Source organism: Ochotona princeps, chromosome 21 (genome assembly GCF_030435755.1).
Source record: "Ochotona princeps isolate mOchPri1 chromosome 21, mOchPri1.hap1, whole genome shotgun sequence".
In the NCBI taxonomy this organism is placed as follows: Eukaryota; Metazoa; Chordata; class Mammalia; order Lagomorpha; family Ochotonidae; genus Ochotona; species Ochotona princeps.
In genome coordinates, this window is record NC_080852.1 from 27250374 (window position 1) to 27272677 (window position 22304).

The 22304-nt window shown below is 56.2% G+C and overlaps 2 protein-coding genes across 7 annotated transcripts; one reads left to right on the plus strand and one right to left on the minus strand.

Annotated features, from left to right (window-relative positions):
- Positions 1-701: 701 nt before the first annotated feature.
- On the plus strand, positions 702-19900 carry SHISA5 (shisa family member 5). Of its 5 annotated transcripts, none has more exons than XM_058679123.1 (6): positions 702-853; positions 2445-2601; positions 13647-13742; positions 18902-19017; positions 19173-19385; positions 19522-19900. In XM_058679123.1, exons 1-6 carry the CDS (start codon positions 784-786, stop codon positions 19599-19601), a joined length of 732 nt encoding a protein of 243 aa, XP_058535106.1. In that variant the 5' UTR covers positions 702-783; the 3' UTR covers positions 19602-19900. The 5 variants fall into 5 exon arrangements, with proteins under 5 accessions (XP_058535106.1, XP_058535107.1, XP_058535108.1 ...); XM_058679124.1 differs by having other exon boundaries at positions 703-853; positions 2445-2607; positions 13656-13742; XM_058679125.1 differs by lacking the exon at positions 13647-13742 and having other exon boundaries at positions 703-853.
- Positions 16917-22250, minus strand: TREX1 (three prime repair exonuclease 1). Of its 2 annotated transcripts, XR_009247407.1 has the most exons (4): positions 21859-22250; positions 20718-21574; positions 18806-19055; positions 16917-17429 (listed from the first exon to the last, which is right to left on the minus strand). XR_009247407.1 is itself a non-coding variant. In XM_004581742.2 (2 exons), the coding sequence occupies exon 2, from the start codon at positions 21562-21564 to the stop codon at positions 20626-20628; it is 939 nt and encodes a 312-aa protein (XP_004581799.2). In that variant the 5' UTR covers positions 21565-21574; positions 21859-22250; the 3' UTR covers positions 20579-20625. The 2 variants fall into 2 exon arrangements, 1 of the variants encoding a protein (XP_004581799.2); XM_004581742.2 differs by lacking the exons at positions 16917-17429; positions 18806-19055 and having other exon boundaries at positions 20579-21574.
- Between the last annotated feature and the right edge of the window lie 54 nt (positions 22251-22304).

Sequence of the window (22304 nt, forward strand, 5' to 3'; positions counted from 1 at the left end):
GCTTTGGGCCGTCTTTGACTGCTTTCCCAGGCCACAAGCAGGGAGCTGGATGGGAAGCGGGGCCACCGGGATTAGAACCGGCACTCATATGGGATCCTGGCGCGTTCAAGGCGAGGACTTTAATCACTACGCTATCGCGCCAGGCCGATAATACATTTATTTTTAATAATTTTGGTGCAAAAAAAAAATAGTTTGAAACGTTTGTGGGTGTGCACAGGGAACTGCCAGCTCGACCTTAAATCCAGGCACTCCAAGCTAGGATGAGTTTGCTGCGCTGGGGCCATCAGGGACGGGCACAGGGGTGGCATCGTGCGCAGGGGTCCTGTAGGGTTTGGGGACTGAGCCTCCAAGGGAAACGGCGCTCGGGGGCGCAGCGCGCCAGCTCACCTGGGCTCAGGTGCACCTCGTAGAGAGCGGAAGCAGTCATTGCTGGCGGGAGGGGAGAGGCCGGGCGGCAGGCAGGTTGGGATGAGGATGCCCGCGGGGACCTCGTCGGGGCTTCGGGACGGAGGGCTGGGACCTGGAAGGGTACCCCTAAGGAACCGCGGGCGCAGAAGGCAACTCGGAGCGTCCCGGAAACGGGTCTTAAGTGTTCGCGCAGACTGGGACGCGGGGCCGGCGGGGATGGGAGGGGCGTCCGCTGCCCTCGTCCCCTCCCCCGCGCCGGCGGGCGTTCCGGGAACCGGCCGGGGCGGGGCGAGGAAGCGAGCGGCCCGTGCGCTCGCCCCAGGCTGCGGCAGCGCCACGACGAGGAGTTCGCGTCCGTCCGCCCACCCGCCAGCCATGGCCGCGTCGCGGACTCCGCTGCTGCCGCTGCTGCTATTGCTCTTGCTGCCGCCGCCGCCTCCAGGGGGTGAGCCTGGATTGGGGGCAACAGAGAGGGGGCGCTTGTCCTGCCTTGGAGCGGGGAACGGATTCTTTTCCTTCCACATTCCCAGATCATCTACCACTACATCCGGGCGCGCCGGGCAGCCCCAGCTGGACCTGGCTCTGCCCTGACACGCTGGCTGGGGAGGGGGTCGCTCGCCTCTACTTTTGCAAGGCGTTGGGTTCTCCGCCCTCCCAGCGATGCCTCCCTGGGGTACCCACTCCTTGTCTGCGAGGACCCGGGACGACCTCGCGAAGGAGGAGGAGACCCCGCCGCGAGCGCCCCGTGCCACACGTAGAGTCACCGACTTGGGGGTGGGCTGGGCTGGGGGCCTTGTGGACCCGCCGCTTTGCCCTGAGAAAAGTCCCCGCTGGTACCGGTGGCTTCTTACAGGCGAAGGCTGTCTGTTCCAGGGATGGGGAGAGGAGAACGGGGAGTCCTGCGCCCGGACTCGGCCCTCCTAGATAGGCCAGTGGGCGGCGCCCTGCTTGGGTACCCGGGGGGCCTCGCCAGCGTGGCCGGACGCGCTGCTGTGGCATCGCTGGCCGTGGGCGCCCGAGAGCAGGTGGCCGCAGCCGAGGCAGGCTGTCGCCCTGGAGTCCGGAGCTGGGCTCTGCCTGGAGCTGCTCCGGCTCAGGGCTGCCTTCCCTCTCCCAGCTGTGTCTCCTCAAGGAACTCATTCAGAGTCTGGGCGCGTGCTCCGGAGGCCCCGGGCCAGGTTGGCGCTCCCACATTGTCCCCGCCCGCCAAGGCTCCAGGGTACCTGTGGGGTGCCGTTAGTGGTCCTCTGGGGTCACATGGACCTGGCTGGGCCGCCTAGCACTTGACAGAACCTGTCATGGCCCCTCCTGCTACTGGGCAATGGGTCTCTGCTGGGGGGCAGAGGCTTGGGGATACCCTTGGAGGGGGGCTTCTGGGGGTGTCTTTTTGATCCAAAGCCTGGAGTCAGACCTGGTCCAGCAGGTCCTGGCGACGTGGCCTTGTCCTTGGATGCTGATGTGGATGATCTGGTCTGGGGCAACCTTGTGGGCTTTGAGAGCCCCACGCCTGTGGCCAGGCCAGCCTCCAGGGCATGGCCTCTTGGGTGGTGGCGGTGCTGGATTGAACTGCCACAGTGTGGTCAGTGAGAACTGAGCCCCTGCAGTTGTGTCCAGCAGGGTCTGGGCTGAGGAGGACAGAGGGACAAGGAGTCCGAGTCCCTGCGCTCCTTGGTGTGTGCCTGGGACTGCTGGGCTCCAGGAGTCGGTGGCCTGCCCCGAGGTCTTGAGGGATGAGTCCAGGCGCAGGTGGGGGATGGGAAATGGCCAGCATAGGGACAGTGCAGACAGACTTGAAAGCGTAGTGACCTTTCAGACCCTTTGAAGTGAGCCTTGCTCTGTGGCCCCTGAGGACAGGACATGGATGAGAGCTGAGTAGCTTAGGGAGACTCACCTGGCAAGGCCATGATCCTTCAGGAGGCCAGCAGGTGCAGGGGTGGGGTGTGGGGGAGGGTTTCATCTCCGCTGTGGCCTGGGGGAGAGGAGGGGAAGGCCTGCTGGAGCAGCCTGGCTGACCAGCCTGTGTATGCCCGCTGCAGCCCGTGCAGAGGTGTGCGTGGTGCCCCGCGGAGAGAGCCGCTTGCCCACCTCCTGTCCTGACTTCTGCTGTGGCACCTGTGACGCCCAGTACTGCTGCTCAGATGTGCGGAAGAAACTGGTGTGGAGCCAGCACGCGTGCGGGGGGCCTCCGACCAGGTGGGTGTCCTCAGCCTGTAACAGGACTGGCCGGAGCCCTGGAGAGAAGCTTTTGGGGGCTGGCCCCGGCTCTGGACTGGACTCCCCTAAAGCTTCCATTTTTCCTCACCCCTTCTCCTTCCCACCCTTGAGGCTCCAGTTGCTGCGGCTGTGGGCTCAGCTGGTTATGGGGTGGCAGGGGGAGATTGTCAGTGTCTTTTGCTGGTGTCTGGTGTGCTTGTCCCCACATGTGCTCAGGGTGGGCACCTGGCCTGAGTCCTGCTGTGGGCCAGGAATGTACCCCGCACTTGGGGTGGACACTGGTTCGTGGGCTGATTCAAGGTCCCAGGTTCCTGTGTGTCTGCCTCGGCCACAGGTGTGGAGAATGGAGATGCTTACTGTGAGTGGGTGGGCACAGCTGCCGGCCACCTGTGTGCTCCCTGCTGCCCGGGAGTGCTGGCTGGCTGTGATGCTCTGTGGACCCACTGCTGGGGTGCAGAAGATCCCTTCTGTCGGTGCTCAGTGCGGTGTTTGGAAGTCCCTGACGCACTGCTGTGGCACACGTGGTCGTGGTCGGTGTCCTCTGCAGTTAAGAATTTCTGGGAAGCACACCCAGGGTGGGTCCAGGTTCTAGAGGAGGCCAGGCCAAAGCCAGGAGCTGCTTCTGGGTCTCCTATGTGGGTGGCAGGGACCCAGGCACTCTGGCCGTCCTCTGCCGTCTTCCCAGGGGGGTTAGCAGGGAGCTGGAGCAGAAGTGGAGCTGCTGGGCCTTGCCCTGGTGCTCTGGCAGAAGATGCTGATGTTGTGGGTGGTGGATCTACCCCTCGTTGCATGATGTGGGCTTTTATGAGACGCTTCTGCCTGTGAGGAGATGGGCTTCTGTGCTGGTTTTGAGCCTGAGTACGGTAAGTCACCTCGGCGTGGGTCACCTGAGCAAGGGAGTTTAGGTCATTGATGATTTCCAAAGCTCTCCCTGCAGTCTGTTCTGCCTCTCGTGGTTTCTGCGGTGCCATAGCCCGGCAGTCGGCAGGCAGCCGCCTTGGCCCTCCAAATGATGGCTTCCTTCATTCCTCTGCCCCTCCCTCTCTCCTCCCCACCCCTTCCTCTCCCACTTCTGCTTGTTCCAATTTTTTAAAGTATTTATTTATTTTTATTGCAAAGTCAGATATATAGAGAGGAGGCGAGACAGAGAGGAAGATCTTCCATCTGATGATTCACTCCCCAAGTGAGCACAACAGCCAGTGCTGTGCCCGATCCGAAGCCAGAAGCCAGGAACTTTCTGCAGGTCTCCCACACGGGTGCAGGGTCCCAAGGCTTTGGGCCGTCCCCGACTGCTTTCCCAGGCCACAAGCAGAGAGCTGGATGGGAGATAGGGTGCCAGGATTAGAACTGGTGCTCATATGGGATCCTGGGGAGGACTTTAGCCAGCTAGGCCACTCGTTGGACCCCCTAGGAATTTCTTTTTATTTTTGTTGTGATGGACTTGCTAAACTTCTAGAATATGTGGCTTAGTGTCTTTTCAGTTCTGGAAACTTGCATTTCGGTCCTCTCCTTTCCTTGTGCAGTTTGGATTAGATGTGTTGCCCTTCTCCTTCTCGTATTCATGTCTCCTAGGTTGGCCATATTTTCATCTGGTGCCTGTTTCTGAAAAATGTCTTCTAACCTCTCAATTCACATAATTCTTGGTGTTTGTCTACTGTTCAAGCTGATCACGAATGTCATATTTATTTTATTTCTTTCAAAGGCAGAGGGGCAGATCTCCCATCTGTCTGGGACTGGGCCAAGCTGAAGCCAGGAGGTTAGAATTCATCCAGGCTTCCCACATGTCTGGCAGGGACGCCAGGACTTGGGCCGCCTTCTGCTGCCTGCCCGGGCACATCGGCAGGGGGCTGGATCAGAAGCGCAGCAGCTGGGACTTGAACCAGTGCTCCGACGTGGCATTTCGGCATTGCAAGTGGCAATTAAGCTGCTACACCACAGGGGCAGCCCCACTGATGTTATTTTATATACCATTCTGTTGTGGATTGTGGCTCACAGGAAGGTGTGTAAAATAGCACCAACTGTGTGATTTATTACACAGTAAATTCCTCTATAACCCTATGTCATGATACCAGCCATACTGGGCCTGGGATAGCCTTAGGGAAAGTTTTGTAAATTGATAATATATATGTGCATAAAAGGAAACAAATCTGAATGTAGATGAGTGAATTAGCACAAAGCAAACATGCTTGTGTAACCATGATGTTTCAAGGTCAACAAACCTTGGGAGCCACTGTTGTGGCATTACAGACTAAGCCATGGCCTGCGGCGCCAGGATCTCATGTGAGTACTGGCGTGGTAAGGTTGCCTGCAGGGCTGGAATCTGTACAGGATGCTGACTTGACTTCCTGGAGTTCTTCCCATCCAGTTTCCAGCCTGAGAAAGCAGCAAGCAATGCCCCATGCCCTTGGGCCCCTGTGCCTTTTGTGGGACCAGGTTGAGTTCTGGGCTTCAGGCTGGTCCAGCTCCGGCTCCTCTGGCCACTGGGCAGTGGACCAGCAGGGGGAGGAACATCTCCTTTCCTCTCCGAACTCCGCCCATCCCACCTGTCACTCTGCTTTAAACACAAGCAAAAACCCCAAAGAAACAGCCCTGTTGATTGGCTCCTCCCAGGGCACTGTCCGCCTGACCATGTGTGTTATGTCCCACATGTGCACAGTCATGTGCCACACAGGGCCCTCTGTGTCTAGCTGGGAGTTTCATCCATGTTGTTTATTGTCACAACAGTTGCTAATCCATTGTGATGGCGACAGATCCCTGTGTGGTGTCCCCTTTTTTCCCGTAACAGATGCTGTGGCGATGACCTGCATCTGTTGGTGTCTTTGTTTACAGCTAAGTGTCTGGTCGGCAGTAGATGCAAATATACTCTGTTTTTAAGAAAATGCTTGGAGTCTGGTGCAGTAGCCTAGCAACTAAAGCCTTTGCCTTGTATGTGCCAGGATCCCATATGGGCACCAGTTCTTTTTGTTTGTTTGTTTAATATTTGTTTTTATTGCAAAGTCAGATACACAGAGAAGAGGAGAGAGAGAGAAATATCTTGCGTCTGATGATTCGTTCCCCATGTGACCGCAATGGCCGGTACTGTGCCAATCCAAAGCTGGGAGCCAGGAGCTCTTCCAGGTCTCCCACACGCAGGTGCAGGGTCCCAAGCTTTGGGCCATCCTCAACTGTTTTCCCAGGCCACAAGCAGAGAGCTGGATGGGAAGCAGGGGTGCCGGGATTAGAACCGGCAACCATACGGGATCCTGGCGTGTTCAAGGCGAGGACTTTAGCCGCTAGGCCACCATGCTGGGCCCATGGGTGCCAGTTCTAATCCCGCTTCCCATCCAGCTCCCTGCTTGTGGCCTGGAAAAACAGTCGGGGACGGCCCAAAGCCTTGGGACACTGTACCCGAGTGGGAGACCCAGAAGTTCTTGGCTTCGGATCAGCGCAGCTCCGATTTTTGCGCTCACTTGGGGAGTGAACCAGCGGATGGACGATCTTCTCTCTCTCCTCATCTCTGTATATCTGACTTTCCAATTTAAAAAAAAAAAGCTCGTTTTCATGTATTTGAAAGGTGAAGAGGGAAAGAGATTGAGGTCTTCCACTTGCTGACTCCCTTCCCCAGTGCCCGCAGTCCCCATGGGTGGGCCAGGCTGGAACCTGCAGCTCAGAGCTCCGTCTGGGTCTCCCATGTGGATGGCAGGGGCCCAGGTGTGACCAGAGTGCGTTAGCAGGGAGCCCATCAGAGGGGAGCCACCGGAGCTTGAACCGGGGCTCTGATGGACTCCAGCAGGGGAAGCGGGTCTCAGAGCAGCACCTGAATGTGCTCCACGAGGTTGCCCCTCACATTGCATTTTGTAGGGACAATGCTGTGACACAGCAGGCTGAGCCTCTACCTGGGGTGCTGGTATCCCATGTGGGAACTGGTTTGAGCTCAGCTGTTCCAACACTTTTTTTTTTTAAAGATTTATTTATTTTATTACAAAGTCAGATATACAGAGAGGAGGAGAGACAGAGAGGAAGATCTTCCATCCGATGCTTCACTCCCCAAGTGAGCCGCAACGGCCGGTGCGTGCCGATCCGAAGCCAGGAACCAGGAACCTCTTCCAGGTCTCCCACATGCGGGTGCAGGGTCCCAATGCATTGGGCTGTCCTTGACTGCTTTCCCAGGCCACAAGCAGGGAGCTGGATGGGAAGTGGAGCTGCCAGGATTAGAACCGGCGCCCATATGGGATCCCGGGGCTTTCAAGGCGAGGACTTTAGCCGCTAGGCCACGCCGGGCCCAATACTTTTTTTTTTTAAAGATTTATTTATTTTTACTACAAAGTCAGATATACAGAGAGGAGGAGAGAGAGAGAGGAACATCTTCTGTCCGATGATTCACTCCCCAAGTGAGCCCAACGGCCGAAGCTGAGCTAATTCAAACCCAGGAGCCAGGAACCTCTTCCGGGTCTCCCGCACGGGTGCAGGGTCCCAAGGCTTTGGGCTGTCTCCTACTGCTTTCCCAGGCCACAAGCAGGGAGCTGGATGGGAAGTGGAGCAGCTGGGATTAGACCTGGTGGCCCATATGGGATCTTGGTGCTTGTAAGGCAAGGATTTAGCCATTGACACATCATGCTGGGCCTTTAATTTTTTTTTTTTTTTTTAAGATTAACTTTTTACTTGAAGGAGAGAGAGACAAATCTGCTGATTCACTCCCCAGTTGATCACAGTAACCAGGGTTGAGCCAGGCTGAAGCCGGGAGATTTGTTTCAGTCTTCCATATTTATGAAGGGGCCCAACAAGTACTTGGGCCGTCCTCTGCTACTTTCTCAGGCTCATTAATAGGGAGCTGGATCGGAAGTGGAGCAGCTGGTGCAGATCCTTGCCCGTATAGGATGCCAGCACTGCAGTCAGCAGCTTAACTAACCCTTGAGCCATAGCACCAGCCCCTTGAAGTTTATGAAGACTCATCTTATGACCCTGCATGTGTGTGACTTTGAGGACACTTGGGTGATACGTTCCTGCGTGGGCTGGCTAGTGCAGACACCTGTGGTCGGTCTTTGAGCTGAGATTCAGGAAGTCCCAGCTCAGTGACAGCGTGCCCTCGCTGAGGGACCTCTTCCTGTTTTGTCCCCATCCTGTGCTTGGGGCATACACAGATTGAGTTTCTCTCTCTCTCTCTTTTTTTTTTTCTTATGAAACCACATTTCCCTCCTGCCTGCTGGCTCACCTCCCCAGTTGCCTGCAGCACCTAGGCTGGCCAGGAGCCGGGCCAGCAGCCCAGCCCAGGCCTCCCGCAGGAGAGGCAGCAGGGGAACTATCAAGTCATCGCTGCTGCCCTCCAGGCTCCAAGAGCTGCTCCAGGCGTCAGCTGGCCGCCGTGACGTGGGGTACGGGCGGCCTACCCAGCGTCTATCTTGGCTGCTCAGTGAAGTACCAGCCCCATCTTTGGTCCTCTTTTGTTTTGTTTGCTTAAAGATTTATTTTTGTTTGAAAGACATGGCTATGGAGAGAGAAAGAGAGAAATTTTCCATTGCTGGTTCACTCCCCAAATGGTCACAATGGCTGGAGCTGAGCCGATTCGAAGCCAGGAGACAGGAGTCTCTTCCAGGTCCCTCATGTGAGCGCAGGAACCCAAGCCTTTGAGCCATCCTCTACTGCTTTCGCAGGCGACAAGCAGAAAGAAACATTAGAAAATGGAGCAGCTGAACTGTTACCAATTTGGGAATGCCAGCACTCACTAGGGGAGGATTAGCCAATTGAGCCAATGTGCTTGGCCCCTCTACTTTCATTTGTGTCCCCCGAAAGAGTTAAAATGCCCCTCCCATTGTGTGGCCTCTTAGGAGCCTGGAAAGGTGAGTGGTAACATGGTGTCACCCCAGGTCCCAGGAAAGGGGGAGTACATCCTCGGGGAGGGGTCATTTGATTGACAGGCAGATAGCATCATGTTGGACAGGGGAAGTGTAGCTTCCAGCTTCTGAGCGTAAGGCAGCCACCTGCCTGGCCTGTGTAATTCCCCACCCGGACCCTTACTTTTAACAGTTGCTAAAGGACGTGGATTCCTCTTGTCTTTGCTCATTAGGGGTGTAGGCCTTGGTGTCTGGGTACAGTTATCTCCCTATCATGTCTCATGGGTCCAACTCTGGACCAGTGCCAATGATCATGTCCCCTGAGTGTCTCCGCCACTCGGTTTTGTCTTTTGAAGTGACATCTGAAGTCCTTGACTGGTTCCTTCGTGTGCACCTCTCCCCTGCACAGGTGTCAGCGTAGCAGGCAGCAAGAATGCGCCATGTGCTTCATTGCCAGGATGACCCACCCCTGCCCCCCACCCCCTACCCCCGCCCCCAGCTTTGGGGCTCTGGTCTAGCACTGTGGCATGCTGTAAGTGTGGTCCACTAGGACCCCTCAGGGCTCTGCCCTGCGTGCTTCCAGTGCAGCACTGTGCTGTGGGAGCCACCTGCTTTATGATGCAAGTTCTGGAGTGTTAAGTCTTTTCCTGGGTCCGGCGGCGTGGCCTCGCGGGCTAAAGTCCTCGCCTTGAACGTGCCGGGATCCCATATGGGCGCTGGTTCTAATCCCGGCAGCTCCACTTCCCATCCAGCTCCCTGCTTGTGGCCTTGGGAAAGCAGTTGAGGACGGCCCAAAGCCTTGGGACCCTGCACCCACATGGGAGACCTGGAAGAGGTTCCTGATTCCTGGCTTCAGATGGGCACAGCACCGGCTATTGCGGTTACCTGGGGAGTGAGTCATCAGACGGAAGATCTTCCTCTCTGTCTCTCCTCCTCTCTGTATATCTGACTTTGTAATCAAAATAAAAAATAAATCTTTTAAAAAAAAAAAGTCTTTTCCTGCTGAAGTCCATCTCTTGGGCCCAGCATGGTAGCCTAGTCCTAGCCTTGCATGTGCCAGGAGCCTGTATGAGTGCTGGTTCTTGTCCCTGCAGCTCCACATCCCATCCAGCTCCCTGCTTGTGGCCTGGGAAAGCAGTCGAGGGTGACCGAAGGTTTGGGACCCTGCACCTGCGTGGGAGACCTAGAGGAAGTTCCTGGCTTCGGATTGGCTCAGATTCAGCCATTGCAGCCTCTTGGGGGGGTGAATCAGTGGACAGATTCTGTCTCTCCTCCTTCTCTCTCTGTAGATCTTTCCAATAAAAATCAATAAATCTTCAAAATACAAAAAGTTCATTTGTTGCAGATTTAATGTTAAAGACTAGGCAGCTCTGCTGGCATGCTTGGCTAGGTAGCTCAGGCTTGGCACGAACCAGACCTGGAACGCCCGCCAGCTGTTGGCTGCTTTTCTCCCAGCACAGTATCACTTGCAGCAGCTGAGGCCATGATTGCCAGAGCTTCCAGAGGTAGTGCTCATCTGCCCCCTGCCACCGGCTGGTGTCCCCAGGAAAGAACAGACTTGGCGCCTCAGGCTCATGTCTCCCACTCTCAGCCCTGCCCTGACTGGTATTTTCTAGCGGGTGCTTGCTCCTTCACCTAAACCTGCGCACTGGTTTTCTTAAAGAAGTCTGAGCCTGGTGCGGTAGACTAAATCCTCGCCTTGCACGCACCGGGATCCCAAATGGGTGCTGGTTTGTATCCTGGCAGCCCTTTTTCCCATCCAGCTCCCTGCTTGTGGCCTGGGAAAACAGTGAAGAATGGCCCAAAGCCTTGGGACCCTGTATCCCCGTAAGAGACCCAGAAGAAACTACAGGATCCTGGCTTCAGATCAGCTCAGCTCCAGCCATTGCAGTTACTTGGGGAGTGAGTCATCGAATGGAAGATCTTCCTCTCTGTATATATGACTTTCCATTAAAAATAAATAAATCTTTTTAAAATTTACTTATTTTTTTAAAGATTTATTTATTTTATTACAAAATCAGATATACAGAGAGGAGAGACAGAGAGGAAGATCTTCCATCCGATGTTTCACTCCCCAAGTGAGCCGCAACGGGCCGGTGTGTGCCGATCCGAAGCCAGGAACCAGGAACCTCTTCCAGGTCTCCCACGCGGGTGCAGGGTCCCAATGCATTGGGCCGTCCTCGACTGCTTTCCCAGGCCACAAGCAGGGAGCTGGATGGGAAGTGGAGCTGCCAGGATTAGAACCGGTGCCCATATGGGATCCCGGGGCGTTCAAGGCAAGGACTTTAGCCCGCGAGGCCACGCCGCTGGGCCCTTAAATTTATTTTTATCACAAAATCATATATACAGAGAGGAGGAGAGACAGAGGAAGATCCTCGGTCTGATGATTCACTCCCCAAGTGACCACAAAGCCAGAGCTGAGCCAATCTGAAGTCGGGAACCAGGAATCTCTTCTGGGTCTCCCACATGGCTGCAGGGTCCCAATGTTCTGGGCCGTCCTCGACTGCTCTCCCAGGCCACAAGCAGGGAGCTGGATGGGAAGCAGGGCCGCCAGGATTAGAACTGGTGCCCATATGGGATCCCGGTGAGGACTTTATGCTATCGCACCGGGCCCAGATTTATTTATTTTCATTGGACAGATTTACAGAAAGAAGAAACAGATCTTCCATCTGCTGGTTCACTCCACACATGGCCACAATGGCTGGACCTGAGCCCATCTGGAACCAGGAGCCAGGCACTTTTTCTGATTCTCCCACACGGGTACAGGGTCCCATGGTCTTTGTGCTGTCCTCGACTTCTTTCCCAGGCCACAAGCAGGGAGCTGGATGGGAAGCGGGGCTGCCGGGATTAGAACCGGCACCCATATGGGATCCTGGCACATTTAAGGTGAGGACTTTAGTCACTAGGCTCCCACGCTGGCCTCCCCCGTTTGTTTTTTTGTCACAATCCCAGAGCCAGGTGGTTGTCACTGTGCTTTAGAGGAGGAGAGCCTGAGAGTGCCTCCTTCCTACATGCCTGGGGATGGAAGCCTCACTCCAGGTCATCCATGAGGGTAACAGGGACCAGGGCCCTCGAACCATCATCTGCCTCCCAGGAAATTGGAGTTGGTGGCAGATCTGGGACTTAAACCAGGCTCTCTGATATGGGATGTTGGTGTCCCAAGTGACAATTTTTGCTTAGTGCCTATCCCCAATATCTTAAAATTAAAAAAAAAAAAAAAAAAATATATATATATATATATATATATATATATATATAGTGGGGCCAGCATGATGGCTTCACTGGCTAATTCTCTGCCTTGCAGCATTGGCATGCACATCGGTGCTACTTCCTATCCCGGCTGCCCCACTTCCCATCCAGCTCCCTGCTTGTGGCCTGGGAAAGCAGTCGAGGATGGCCCAAAGCCTTGGGACCCTGCACCCATGTGGGAGACCTGGAGGAAGTTCCTGGTTCCCGGCTCCGGATCGGCTCAGCTCCAGCCATTGCAGCGATTTGGGGACTGAGGCAGTGGATGGAAGATCTTTCTGTCTCTCCCTGTTTTTGTCTGCCTTTCCAATTAAATATAGATATATGTTTGTGTGTGTGTGTATATATATATGTGTGTATATATATATACACACACATACTTTTTTTTATTTGGAAAGGGTTCTTGAAACTTTTCTTTGAAACTTACTGAGTTTAATGACAATTTATTTCATAACCATTCCCACTTCCTTTTGTTGTACAAGATGTCAGTTTCGCTCTCAGGACTGTTCAGTGCTATTTCATGGATTCCAACATGCAGTGTTTACATCATCACTCAGTTCTACACATTTATTAATTTTCTATGATTCTTTTTAGGTTTATTTATTTTTTATTGCAATGTTCGATATACAGAGAGGAGAAGAGACAGAAAGGAAGATCTTTCATTTGATGTTTCACTCTCCAAGTGAGCACAACAGCCGGTACTGTGCTAATTCAAAGCCAGGAGCCAGAAACTTCCTCCCGGTCTCAAACGCGGGTGCAGGATCCGAAGGCTTTGGGCCATCCTTGACTGCCCTCCCAGGCCACAAGCATGGAGTTGGCTGGGAAGTGGAGCTGCCAGGATTAGAACCGGCACCCATATGGGATGCTGGCACGTTCAAGGCGAGGACTTCAGTTGCTAGGCCACTGCACCGGGCCCAATTTTCTATGATTGCTTGTTACTTCATTCAACTCTTGCTTTTTGGGGGCAGAGATTAATTCTTTTAAAAAATTATTTTGGAGGGGTGGGGAGAATCCCAGTACCTATGAAACTGTGACACATAACACAATGTAATTAATGAATTTAAAAAAAAATTATTTTGGGTCCCAGTGTAGTAGCCTAGTGGCTAATTGTCCTCACCTCGCACACAGTGGGATCCCATATGCATCCCTGTTCTAATCCCAACAGCCCCAGAGCCCCAGGAGCTCAGAGCTCCTGGCTTCAGATTGGCTTAGCTTCAGCTGTTGCAGTCACTTGGTAAGTGAATCAAAGGATGGAAAATCTTCCTCTCTCTCCTCCTCTCTGTATATCTGACTTTCCAATTAAAAAAAATTCAGAGCTACAGAGAGAATTCTGTCGTCTGGTGCACTCCGCACTTGGCCTTGACGCCAGTGCGGGCCCAGGCTGCAGCCGGGCTGAGCTCCAGTGGGTTGGCCATGGGGTTCCAAGCATCTCCACCTGATGACTTCCAGTATTGCCCTGGCGGGAAGTTAGATCCGAAGTGGAGTGGTAGGACTTGAACCAGGCACGGGGGTATGGGGCAGAGGCATACCAAGCGGTAGTTAACCCTGCACCCCAACTCTGCCACTAGTGGTTTTTGTTTGTTTGTATCATGTTAATTAGTTTCCCCAGGCATCAGTACTTTAAAGCATTTTGTTTTGTTTTGTTTTGACTCTGACAGTGCAGTTCTTTGTTACTGGTTACTAATTTCCTCCACTGACAAGAGGAACAGAAACCTTGTAACTTCTGAAAACTGTTAACACATCGCTTCTCGGCCTTTTGGTTAAGATCAAGTGAAAACTGTTAACACACACCTGATGCTCCAGCCCTCCCTGGAACCCTGACAAGCCCGGTCCTGGTGTGTGGGGGGCCCCTCCTCTGGGAGAAGGGGCTAACCCTGGGGTGGGGTGGTGTGTGCCCCAAGGTGGCACCTGTGTGCTCCTGCTGTGCCCCACGGGGTTGCAGGGTTAAACCCAAGCCTTCCTCCACAGTGCCCCCAGTGCCCCCGCCAGCTCGGAGCCCCTGGAGCAGCTGGGCTCAGCCCTGAGGTTTCGCTCCAGCTTTGACAGCGATGACCCCATGTCAGGGTAAGTGAAGCCTGCTGGAGAATGGTCCTTCTGGGGTGTGTGCTGGCAGATGTGGTGGGTTTGCTGAGGGCGGCAGGGGCTGGAATGGTCAGACTGTGGGCTGGAGTCCTTGGTGGTACGGATGGCTGAGAGGCTGACCAAGGAGGTGACTGGTGGGAGGCAAGAAGTGGGTGGGGCCCAGGTTGACAGGTGATGGACTGGGGCAGATGGAACAGTGGTGGGGAAATGAGGGAGTGGGTTGGGGAAGAGGTGGTACGGCAGATGTGCCGGGCTAGGGGGAGAATGGAGGGCAATGGTCCTGGAGCCGCTGATGTTACTGTCAGGGTCCCAGTGCTGAGGTTTGGGGTTCCTTATCATGTGGGGACATCCTCTAGACCAGGAAGCAGCCCTGCTCTCCCGCCTTCTCCACCAGATGTGACGCACACTTCCTGCTGGTGGCTGGGGCGTGCAGCTGCACCTGCAGGTTTTTTGCCCAGTACCTGTCTTGGGCTGTCTTTCATTCTGAGAAACCCAGGAGCCTGGAGAATGCGACCCTGGGCTCTGGGCCTGTGTCTGTGTGCAGGCAGGGTGGTGAGATTCGTTCTGAGACTCAGGTACCTCCTAGTCCATGGTCCACCAGAAACTGCTGTGGCCACTATGCGAGGCATCTGACTTCACACAGAGAAAAGTTGAGCAGAGTTAGCTCCTGGCCCAAGAGCACCAGTGGCTGGCCCCTGTTGGGTGGAGCATCAGGGGTGTGGCCAGGCCCTGCTTACCTTCACCTCCGCCAAGTCCTCCGCCAGGCCCCGTGTCCCTGACAGATTTGGTCTCCCTCTGCTTCGGGATATGAACTGTGTTGGCAAGGCCTGGGGTACCACTGCAGCTCCAAGGGCAGGTTTGGGGTGAAGGGCTTTGGTTGGGATTAGGAGTGTGTTGAAGGCTGGAAGGGCTGTGCTGTGACCAACGAGGACAGCACCCCCAGTCTCCCTGAGAGCAGAAGGGGGCGCTGGGTGTGTGCATGCTGTGCACAACACCATGGGCAGACGTGGGGTGAGCTGCAGTGGGAGGAGGAGTGGGGCCCTGGGAGTGTGTGTGGCATCGACATGCAGTGTTGTGTGCACAGCTCTGGCGCCCTGCATGTGCTGCAGGGACAGGCTCTGCCCCTCTCCTCTCCTCTGATTTCCTGAGCACCCAGCATCCCTGTGAGGCTGGAGGGGAGGCACAGGGAATTCTCTGTGTGCCAGTGGCCAAGGCCTCCGTCGCTGTTACTGCAGGGGGCTGCCTGCCCAGCTTGGGAGCTCCAAAGAAGCCTGGCAGGGGAAGCAGGAGCCCGTGGCCTGTGGTTTCTGTTCTTTCCACCCCACCCCTCCACCTAGGTGATGCCCTGTGAACCCAAGGACCTGACTAGCACTCCTGCTGCAGTCTGGGGAGAGGAGCCTTCCTGTCTGCTGCCCCAGCGCTGGCAATTGCAGCCCACCTTACCCCAGTGTGTGCTGCGGGACCCATGTCCGGCCTGGGCCTGGTGTTGATTCTGGTACTTGAGGGCGGAGCCTGTGGCTGTGGGCCTAGACTGGCCACTCCTGACCCTCTGCCCCATTCCGTATGGCACTGCAAGGGATGCGCTGGCCAGTAGAAGACAGGTTGGCCTGCCTGCCAGCCCTGGAAGTTGCTTTTCTACAGTTCTTTGGCCATTGGCACCCATTGGTACTGCCCACCAGGAAAAGCCTGGTGCCTGCTTCAGAGCCGCCCTTGCCATCAGAATGCGGGGGATTCTCCCTGTGACCATTGCCCTGCCTGGGCCATGGTGCCCTGCCCCTCCTCTTCCGCCTTGGGGGTGACTCTGCCTTCTGGATTTGGCCTCCAGATTCCTTGAACCAAGGAGGGAGCCTCACTCCTGGAAGGCCCTTTTCATTCATGTTGGTGGCTTTGCTTCACTGCTGCTGCCTGATGAGTGGCCTGGCACTCTGTTGGCAGTCGCATCCCTGTGTAAATTTTATCCTTCATTTGCCAGGTGACTACTGACCTGTTGGAATACGGGGATGACTCAAAGCACAGGTGCAAGATGCAGTTCGTCAGGTGCTGAAAGGGGCATGTGTGCACGTCTTCTTTTTATTGCAAAGTCAGATATACAGAGAGAGAGACAGAGAAAGATCTTTAGTCCAATGATTCACTCCCCAAGTGACTGCAATGGCTGGTACTGCGCCAATCTAAAGCTGGGAGCCAGGAGCTCTTCTGGGTCTCCCACATGCAGGTGCAGAGTCCCAGGCCACAAGCAGGGAGCTTGATGGGAACCGGGGATGCCGGGATTAAAACTGGTGACCATTAAGGGATGCCGGCGCGTTCAAGGCGGGGATTTTAGCCGCTAGGCCAATGCACCGGGCCCATGTTTTCTTTTTTAAAAAAAAAGATTATTTGAAAGGTATTTACACAGAGAGACTGAGATCTTCCATCTGCTGGTTCACTCCCCAGCGGCTACAATGAGCAGGCCAGAGCTGAGGTAAAGCCAGGAACCAGGAACTTCTTTCCAGTTTCCCACATGTGTACAGGGCCCCAAGGACCTGGGTCACCCTCTACTACTTTCACAGGCCATTAGCAGGGGGCTGAACCGTAAGTGGAGCACCTAGGACTTGAGCCTATGCCTATATAGCATTTGGCACTGCAGTTGGCAGCTTAACCTACTGCACCACAGTACTATCCCTGGGAGTGTGTGCTTATAAGCTGAAGTGTAATTAGTTCTTTTCAATTTCTAAAAAAACAGAGGCTGGCGTTGTTCAAAGAGTGAAACTGCCTCCTGCAATGTGTGGGTATTGATTCACACCAGTTCCGATTCAGCTCCTTGCTAATGTCCCTGGGAAAGCAGCAGAGAATGGTCCAAGTGCTTGGGCTCTGCACTCAAGTGGGAGACCTGGATGTGGCTCCTGGCTTTGGCTTGGTCCAGCCCTGGCTATTACAGCCATTTGGGAGTGAATCAGCAGATGGAAGATTTCTTTGTCTCCTTCTGTCTATATAATTCTGTATTCTTTAAAAACCAATATTTCATCTGCTTGAAAGGCAGAGTGACAGACACATAGAGAAATAGAAAGAGGTCTTCCATCTGCAGGGTCACTCCTCAGAGGCTCCCCGGGGGGGCTGGCCAGGCTGAAGCTCGGAGCCCAGAGCTGTGTCCAGCTGTAGGAACAGGTGCAGCAGGTACAGCTTGAGCTAGGAGCATCACAGTGCTTCCCCAGGTGCACTGTCAGGAAGCTGGGCTGGAAGTGGAGCAGCCTGGACCTGACCAGCACTCTGATGGGACAACAGGCTTCCCCAACTGTGGCTTCACCTGCCGCACCCCCACTCTGGCCCAGCAATGGGAACAACCACCAGGTAGGTCAAGCTCAGGAAAGTTGTCCTAGAGGGAGTGACGCTTCCAGTAGAGGTCTGGGGGTGAACAGGAATAACTAGTTGAAGGTGGAGATGGGGGAAGACAAGCACCTGCCCACCAGGCCCTGGCAGGAGACTACGGGTGGGAGGCAGCCCTGGGCTCCTGGGTACTGAAGGGAAGAGGGCTGAGGCTGAGCTGGAGGAGGGAGTTGTCCCACTCCTGCCAGGCTGCTGGGCCTAGTAGGGTGTGGTGGCTGTAGTTTTAATGAAAACTTTGTTTTCTTTGTTGAAAGTTTTACTGTCTGATGAGGCAAATGGCAGGGTTCTCTTTTCTTCTTTGATTGTCAGCTGTAATGGAAGTATTGAACAATGTGGAGTTTAGCAGGCAGATTCCTACAGGAGCTCCAAAAGGCATTAGGGTGGGAGTGGGAGGACAGTGGCATCTTCTGGGTGAGTCACACTAGGGGCTGGAGAGCATGCGCTGGTGCTAGAGGAAGGGCTGAGAGGCCAAAGGGATGGAGTTGTACCTGAGGCCCCTGGTGGCTGAAGGCTTGCCAGGTGGGTGGAGGCAGGGAGCTGAAGGGTCCAACTCTGCCTGAAGGGTAGCGGGAGTGGCTGGACAGGCCTGGGCAGGCCTGGCTGCGAGGCAGCTGAGGTGGCGGCTGGGGCTCCTGGGAGTGCCCTCTTCTGGCTGCTTCCCCTGGCCACACTGTGTCTTTAAGAGGATGCTGCCTGCTGCTGACGTCAGGCTGGGAGGAGGAGGGGGGGGGAAGAGGGTTGGTTTCAGTTTCCCCTAAACGGGTGGAGACTGACTCTGAGTAGCCTGTGATGGAAGAAGGGGCAGTCCTGGGGTGCAGGAGGTCCTTGGGCACCAGCGGCAGAAGCTGACATGGGGTGAGCTTGAATGCCCTTCTGTTAAGGAAGGCACTGTGCCCATTGTGGGCAGCACAAGTCTTCGACCCACTTCCTGCCACTGGTGGCCTCGCTGCTGTCGTGGGGCCTGGCCTGAGCTGCCCACTGGCTGCTGGCTGCTGGGTGAAAGCCTAGAATGTCAAGGGCTTGTCCCTTGGTCTGTTCCGGGCAGTGGCGTGGGAGCAGGTGGGGCCAAGCCTTCCTCCTGGAGACGCTGGCTGTGGTGGCCAAGCACTCGCCTTTCCTCTGGTGAACAGAAGGGTAATGAGGGGCCCCTCCTGCCTGGGGGACTGTCCTGGACCCAGGCCTGCCCTTCTGGTCAGGGGGAGAAGGGGAGCTGTCTCCAGTTTCTCTGCTTCTCCTCCTCCTCCCCCGTGGAGGGGGCCCTGCTTGCCAGCTGCGAATGCCTGATGTGCTGTTGGGTACCCAGGGGCCAGCAGCCTGCTCTGGGCTGACAGGCATGCAGGGACACTGCCTATCTGTTCACCCCTGCACCCCAGTAAACCAGACACTTGTGTCTTGTGCTGGGCTCCTAGAGGGTAAGGCTTGGCTGTCTCACCGCCAAGGGTTCATGGTTGAGCCCCACAGTGCCTGCTTGGTTTATGGAATGTGCTAGAAGCCATCTGCTGCTGGGGGCAAGAGATTATGGTAGAGGACTGAAGAAGTCTTTCCTGCTCCTTAGGGGGGCACAAGGGGCAGACCTGGGCTAAGTGCTAAATGTAGTCTCCCAATGCCATTTTACCCACTAGGTAATTGGGGCCCCAACAGGTTGAAGCTTGCACCCTGGCTGTACATTACCCAGCGTGTCTGACCTTCAGTGAGGCGCTGGCTCCTGGGAAGGGGTGAGGCTGGGCACCTGGCCCCAGGGTGGGGTGGGCGGCCCTGGCTCAGCACTGGCTCTCGGGCAGGTTTGGAGCGACTGTGGCCGTTGGCCTGACCATCTTTGTGCTCTCCGTGGTCACCATCATCGTCTGCTTCACCTGTTCCTGTTGCTGCTTGTACAAGATGTGCCGCCGGCCACGCCGTAAGCATGCCCACCAGCCCCTGCCCCACTGTGGGCTCCTGGGTGGGCAAGGGGAGCTGGTCAGTGCCCTGCTTTGGTGAAACCGGAGGGGTGGGGGTAGCAAGACCTGGGGAGGGAGGGAAATGGAGGGGCCCTGACATGGCTTCTCTGTGCAGCGGTCGTGACCACCACCACATCTACCACGGTGGTGCACGCCCCCTACCCTCAGCCTCCAAGCGCGCCACCCAGCTACCCTGGACCGACGTACCAGGGCTACCACTCAATGCCCTCACAGCCAGGGATACCAGGAGCCCCCTACCCGATGCAGTACCCACCGCCCTACCCAGCCCAGCCCATGGGCCCGCCTGCTTACCACGAGACACTGGCTGGTGAGTGCCCTTGCTGGGTTGACCCCACTTATGCCTTTGAGTACATGTCCCCAGATACAGGGCTGGTAGACCACCGCTGCCTCTTGCCAGCCCACCTGGTGCTGCCCACAGCAGCCAACCAGTTCCTCTGTTTCAGGAGGTGCAGCCATGCCGTACGTTGCCAGCCAGCCACCCTACAACCCAGCCTATACGGATTCCCCGAAGGCAGCCCCCTGAGCTGGCCCCAGCTGCCCCGTGACTATCCTGGTGTGAGCGGCGTGCAGGCATGGTGCTCTGCTGCCCTGCACACGGTGCGTGTCCTGGCTACACACGGGGCTGATGAGGTGGGGAGCAACTCTCAGCAGGGACCAAGCTTCATTCTTTTCCTCACTTGAAATTTTGCTCCTTATACTCTGAAGCCACACTCTGAGAACCAGGTGGGCACTCTCCCCTGGTCCTCCCCGGGGCTCAGGTGCTTTTTGCAGGGTTGCGGCTGTGATGCAGGCAGGTGTGTGGTGTCTGGCTCGGGGCTCTAGGTCCTGCATTGTTCCCTTTAGCTGGTGCTGCCCCCGCAGGCGCCGGGCAGCTCCTGATGTCAGAGTGCCTCCTGCAAGTGCCACCAGGTAACATGTTCTGACGGCCCCCAGGGCTGGTTTCCTGCTCACCAGTCCGCCAGTACACTTGGGTCTCCTCCTTGCTGTGTTCTTGTTTCCCTCTGGATGGTTTCTGTTTTGTTTTACATTGTGTAACTGTGGACATGAGGTGGAAACCCCCAGGGTCCTGGAGGGAACCTGACTGAAAGGGGAGGGACAGTCTGATCTCTGAAAGTGCCAGCATCCCAGAAGTGGCTGACTCCTGCCCCCTGCTTATCCTGGCAGCAGAGGTGCCTGGGCCAACAGTGGGAGCGAGGGCCCTGGCTGTTGCGCCCTTGGTATAGTTTCACCAGGATCTGTTTGAAATATTCCTGAGAGTTTAGGGTCTGCACCTGTTTGTAATAAACAAACATTTGGAGCTGTTGCCTCCTTTCTTCACAGCCTCAGCAGCTGGTGGGGATGGGGGCACTCGGCCCAGTGTGGGATTCCCGTCTTCTCTACTTGTTGTAGGGCATCTATCTGCACCTCAATCTCCCCTGCAGGAGGATCAAAGACCGCTCCCTCCCCGGGTCCCTGAGTGTGGGCAGAGGCCCAGCAAGGCTGCAAGGCAGTGATGCTCAATGTTGCCGTGGTGGTGGTGGGGGGCTCTTTATTTTGCCTCCCTTGGCCTACTGCCCCTGTGGGGCCAGGAACAGTTCATACAGTGTGGCTACTGCCAAGGTCAAGAAAGCCAGCAGGCCCAGGGAGGCCAGCAGCTCACCTCTGGGCAGGTCTCCAGGGTCCTTGGGTGTAGGAAGAGCTGTGGATCTCTTGCTCCTGCTGGGGCTGGCACTGGTGTTCTTGGCAGCACGTAGGCGTGTCATGGTTGCACCAGCAGATGGCTGCAGGCTGGTCCTCAGAGAAGCAGTGGCCTCATACATGGGCTTGACAGTGCTGAAGGGTCTGGCGTGAGCATCCACCCAGCGCAGCAGAGCCTGGGGCCTCCACTGGCAGATGCTGAGCAGGGCCAGGACGTCGCCCTCAGCTGTGTGGGAGTCTGGCGGCTCCTGCCCGTACAGGCGTGTGTAGATGTTGCCCAGGCTGTAGCTCTTCCTCGGGCTGTGCACCGAGGGGCTCTCAGCTTGTTCTAGGGCCTTGAGGGCAGCCATACTGTCCACACAGAAGGCTCTGTCCAGGATGCTGGCACGGCCCAGCATGGCCAGCTCTGCCTGCAGCAGGGGAAAGTCATAGCCGTCACCATTGTGTGCCACGAGGCACCAGGGTGCTGGCTGGCGCCGCAGGAAAGCAAGGAGCAGGCTGGCCAGGTTGTCATCGAAGAGCTGACGTCCATGCGCTTGCAGCACAGCTGTGCTCAAGCCTGTGATCTTGCTGGCTGTGGGGCTACATGCCTTTCCCGGGGCCACACATAGGGAGAGCTTGTCCACCACACGGGGTGGTGGGGGCACTGGACTCTGGGAAGTGGAGGGGCTCTCCAGGGCACATCTGTGGACAGCAAGCAGGCACAGCTCTGTGATCTTGGGCTGGGAGAAGGGCAGTCCGGTGGCCTCCAGGTCCAAGAAGATAAGGGTCTGCACAAGCTCTGGGGGTGGGGTCTGTGAGCCCATCATGGGGTACCTGCTGCGGAGCAAGAGTTGGGGGTGAGTACCAGCACACCTTGGGCCTCCCCTCCACCAGCAGGCAATGTGCTTGAGCTCCAGGGCCTGTTCTTCCAGAAGCTAGAGAGGGTGCCATGGTTTTCTTTCTTGGACCAGCACACTCCCTCTGGGCTTGACCCCTCCCCAAGTGCCCACCTGGTCTGGGAAGGGCGTACCCATGGCTTCCCTTGTGCTTGCTTTGGCAGCACGTACACTAAAACTAATGACCCATAGCTTCCTTCTCCTGCCCTGGGGCCCCTCACTTACCGGAGCAGCAGCAGAGCAGCAGCAGCTGGGCTGGGCCACACACCACACACTGGGGCTGGGTTGCTGCTTCAGCAGTGACAGGAAGTGAAACTTAGAGCTGGCCCCGCCTCTCCTCTCCTCGCCCGCCTCTCTCCTCCCTCTGTGCCTAACACCCCTCCTGTCCCAGGAACTCCAAAGACTTTCCTAAGGGTCTGCTGGCTGACATGAATGCACCAGGGCCCTCGGGCCAGCCAGAGCCCACCTGGAAGGGTGGGGATCAGGCCGGTTCCGGGCATTACCTGCCACCGGCAGCCCCTGTCCTGGCTCTTCTCTGCCTTTCCCAGGCCTTCCTGAATGAGGAAGGCTGAGGGCACCTCCTTCCCCTGGCCCCAGCCCAAAGCGATGACTCAGGACAATTCCACAGGCAGGGCAGGGCTCTCTCCTCAAGGCAGATTAGTTACCACAGG

Coding starts and splice junctions, on each gene's coding strand:
- SHISA5 (XM_058679123.1), top strand. CDS start 784: ATGGCCGCGTCGCGGACTCCGCTGCTGCCGCTGCTGCTATTGCTCTTG. Junction 13,743..18,901: donor AGCGATGACCCCATGTCAGG/GTAAGTGAAGCC, acceptor GCTCTCGGGCAG/GTTTGGAGCGACTGTGGCCG. Junction 19,018..19,172: donor GATGTGCCGCCGGCCACGCC/GTAAGCATGCCC, acceptor TTCTCTGTGCAG/CGGTCGTGACCACCACCACA.
- TREX1 (XM_004581742.2), bottom strand. CDS start 21,564: ATGATGGGCTCACAGACCCCACCCCCAGAGCTTGTGCAGACCCTTATC.